At 39.1% G+C, this 4,196-nt stretch overlaps 1 protein-coding gene across 1 annotated transcript; it reads right to left on the bottom strand.

The window, feature by feature from the left end:
* Window positions 1-642: 642 nt before the first annotated feature.
* On the bottom strand, window positions 643-2,544 carry LOC113315979. The gene is made up of 3 exons (XM_026564216.1): window positions 1,713-2,544; window positions 773-1,576; window positions 643-683 (listed from the first exon to the last, which is right to left on the bottom strand). The coding sequence occupies exons 1-3, from the start codon at window positions 2,542-2,544 to the stop codon at window positions 643-645; spliced, it is 1,677 nt and encodes a 558-aa protein (XP_026420001.1).
* Between the last annotated feature and the right edge of the window lie 1,652 nt (window positions 2,545-4,196).

The raw sequence follows: 4,196 nt of genomic DNA, 5'->3' as shown, positions 1-4,196 counted from the left end.
TTTTTTGATTGCCACTTAGAACAATCCGCGCAGCCTTCCCAATGTGTGTATCATCCACGTATCTAACTGGTCTGTTTATTCGTGACTCTACATCTTTGAGGTACCTCGACAAAAATGTCACACATTCATCAGCCAAATATCCTTCAGCAATGGATCCCTCCGGATGAGCTTTATTCCTGACATATTTCTTGAGAGTGTACAAATACCTGTTGAAGAATGCAAATCGAATAATCCTTATTCCAATTCTATGATGAATTCATTGATGCAGGAAACGAAATTCACCGATGAATGATGACTAAGAACTTATGCAAAAAGAGAAAAAATGAAGATGTACAACATTCAATCTAAAAGGTAACAAAGAACCAAATTTGAATGCCAAAAGAGAAAGAGAATAAGGAGACCATATACCTTTCAATCGGGTACATCCATCGATACTGAACAGGTCCACCAATACGCGCCTCTGTTGGCAAATGGATAAGCAAGTGTACCATAATGTCAAAGAAGGCAGGAGGAAATATCTGCTCCAAGTTACAGAAAATGAGTGCGATGCGCTTTTCCAATTCTTTGAAGTCTTTAGGCCGTGAATTCTTGGAGCATAGTTCTTGGAAGAATGAACTTAACTCAATTAACACAGAACTAACTCTATCTGGCAACGTCTTTCGAATTGCCAAAGGCAATAGCTGCTGCATTATCACATGTGAATCATGACTCTTTAATCCAAAAATATTACGTTGTTTCATATTCACACATCTTGCAATGAGTGAAGAGTAACCATCTGGGGTCTTCAAGTTCTTCAAGACACTAAGGAACATCTCCTTTTTAGCATTATCCATAAAGTAACATGCATTTGGTAAGAAGAATTTCTTCCCATTTGCAGTCATAATTGGGTGAAGCTCAGGTCTGAGATTTAGAAGCTGAAGATCTAACCTTTCCTTTAGACCATCCTTGGCTTTCTTATCCATATCCAGCAGAGTACCAATAACGCTATCGCACACATTCTTCTCAGTGTGCATGACATCTAAATTGTGTTTGAGTACATTATCTGCCCAGTACGGCAGTTCATAAAAAATACTCAATTTCTTCCAATTGCCCGGCATGTTACTCGTAGCTGTATTTGATGCTCGTTCTTTTCTATTGCGTGGACGATCACCCATCAGACTATCCTCAAACTGTTTGCCAAATACATGTGGAATGTGTTTTAGCTTCTGCAAGATATCTGGCCCTAACAATGGGTTTGGTGGTGAACCGTATTCCACATTACCATTGAATTCCTTCATTAGAGAGCGAAACCTGTGACGCATTGGCAAGAAGCGTCGGTGTCCCATGTAGCAGGTTTTTCTTCCATGCTTCAACCTCTGATGCCGTGTATCTTCCTGACACGTTGGACATGCCAACTTGCCTTTGGTACTCCATCCTGATAGCATCGCTAGTCCAGGATAATCACTTATAGTCCATAATAACCCCACACGCATATTAAACATTTCATTTCGTGAAGAATCATATGTATTTGCCCCTTCTTCCCACAACTCCTTAAGCTCGTCGATTAAGGGCCTCAGGTATACATCAATATTGTTACCTGGGGAATAATGATTTAAAATAATTATAAGTTGGCTATTGACCTGACTTTTTTATATACTTTCAACAGCAATATAAGGAATATCATATACATATTTTAAAAAAATGACAAGTCAGAGATAGAGAAAATGGCAAACCTGGACTATAGGGGCCTGATATAAGCAAAGACAAGATCATGTTAGGTTGCTTCATGCACAACCATGGGGGCAGATTGTATGGTAAAAGGACCACAGGCCATGTGCTATGCGGATTTCTGGTTGAATGGTATGGACTAAAACCATCTGTTGCTAAACCTAGTCTGATATTCCTCGGTTCAGCAGCAAACGTCGGATTCATCTCATCGAAATGCTTCCAAGCTTCAGAATCAGCTGGATGTCTCATTTTACCATCCCTCGGACGCCCTTCAGCATGCCATCTCATATATCCTGCAGTCTTAGATTCCATGTACAGCCGCTGTAGCCGAGGTCTCAAAGGAAAGTGTCGAAGTATATTAGCTGGTGTTTTGGTTCCATCTTTGTAACGAGATGCTTTACAAACAGGGCATGTTTCCCTATCGGCGTACTCCTTATAATAAAGAATGCAGTCATTCGGACACGCATTAATCTTATTGTAAGTCAATCCTAACTCTGAAAGTATTTTCTTGCACTGTGTGAAATTTTCTGGCAAATTACAATTATCAGGAAATGAATCCCTCATAAGTTGAAGCATATCCTTGGCTGACTTCTCAGACATCCCTCCAACACATTTATAGTTCCAAAATCTGACAAGAAAAGACATCACTGACATTTTGTCGTAGCCAGGATACAATGGTATCTTTGACTCCTCGAGAAATTTATAAAACCTAGAAGCTGTACAATTACTTGGTAAACCACTCACTCCTCCATCCCCACTATCCATATCTTCATCGTCATCCATATCATCCATACCTTCACCGTCACCCCTATCATCCATACCTTCATCATCACGCATTGGTATTCCACACACAGCTCGCTACATGCCAAAAAGGTCATCCCCTGGTCGTTCATCGTTGTTATTTCTGACCTCAAAACATGTATCTTGTGGTGCGATACTTGATGAGACCGTTGAGCTTAAACTCTCACCATGATGAAACCATGTAGTATAATTTCTCATCATACCGTGCAATATCAAGTCACTGAAAATTTCACTTCTAACTTTGTAATTAACATTATTGCACTTTCTGCAAGGACATTTCATTTTACTATCTTCAGTAACAACCCCTTTCTCGAATGCATGGTCCAAGAATAGCCTCACGCCATCTTCACACTCTTTACCCCACCGAGCTTTGTGAACCCAGCTCTTATCCATGGTTTTACACAAACTGACTAAGGAACAAACTTATGATTAACGGAAACCACTAGTCACACACGCACACATATGCCACAAACCCAACAGAAAGAGGAAAAGAACGCAGGACAGACATGAATTAGTAAGAATTACTTGGTGATAGTTACACTAAACTTTACAAATTTAACAATTCCATTACCTTTATAAGTTAATAGCGAGGGATGATTATGAGCATGCAAGCCATAGAATGATCCTGCGATGAAATGAACCCAATCGCCAACACCAGCAATATGCACCTGGCGCAACACACCTTAAGTCAATGAGTACTGTACATAGATGAAATGATCATGACCACCAACCTTTAAGTCTACGTTGTCTTCTAGTATATTGGAACAAATGTCAATTTCCCTATCAATTACCACCTCTTTTATAGAGAGGAGTTTGTATATATTGCACCAGTTAATATAATCAATCAATCAAAGTAAGACCAAGATCATTGAATTGGACCTTTCAGACACACATGCTCGATTAAACAATCTATTCTATTGGCATGGAATAATCACAATTACATTTGTGGATAACATGACAAACACACAAATTAATGACATACTGAGATTATACTGGTTTTGTATCCAATTTCCACCGACAGTTTCTACTGAATAATTGCATCCAGTAACAAGTAACCTTATACTCACACTTTATTTAAATTCCAAACCACTGCATCCAAGACCTCGCCGACTTTTATGAGTTTGGAGGCAGCTGTTGGATCAGGTATGATTAGCCGTCCCTTCCTGTAAGTCATGAGGGATAATAGTTATAGAAAACATGACCCCTAAAAGAAGAGCTTGGGGGATGCCAGATAACCTAAATCAGTTGAGATTGGCGTTTCTCAATTAGTTGGAACCCCCACAGTACACCTTTTGGTACAACTACCAAGCACTCAACTAACTCAATTTCAAGTGGGATTCAATCCCTGATTCATTCTCGTTATTAAAGAAAATCCTAGATTCCGTAATAAAAATGAGAAAGGGGCATGAAGCAACATTCCAGCTAATTGGAATCACAATCCAAGTGAAATTGGAGCCCTTAAACCTAACTCTGCCAGTATTGAAATCCCTAATTTCGAATCAATTACATGATATGACAAAGCATAAAACTATGAGCAGACATATGTCACATATCAAGCAAAATAAAATAACGCACATCACTAATTTGTTGAAGAAATCAGTAACTGAAATTTGATATAAAACTACCTGAATTCCCAAAATCGATGGAGATGCGGAAAGTGTGCTCTTGTAATTTGCAAACCCTAAAAT

Source organism: Papaver somniferum, chromosome 10 (assembly GCF_003573695.1).
Source record: "Papaver somniferum cultivar HN1 chromosome 10, ASM357369v1, whole genome shotgun sequence".
NCBI classification, from domain to species: Eukaryota; Viridiplantae; Streptophyta; class Magnoliopsida; order Ranunculales; family Papaveraceae; genus Papaver; species Papaver somniferum.
The sequence above is the reverse complement of the archived record's forward strand: the minus strand, read 5'-3'. Positions and strand labels throughout refer to the sequence as shown.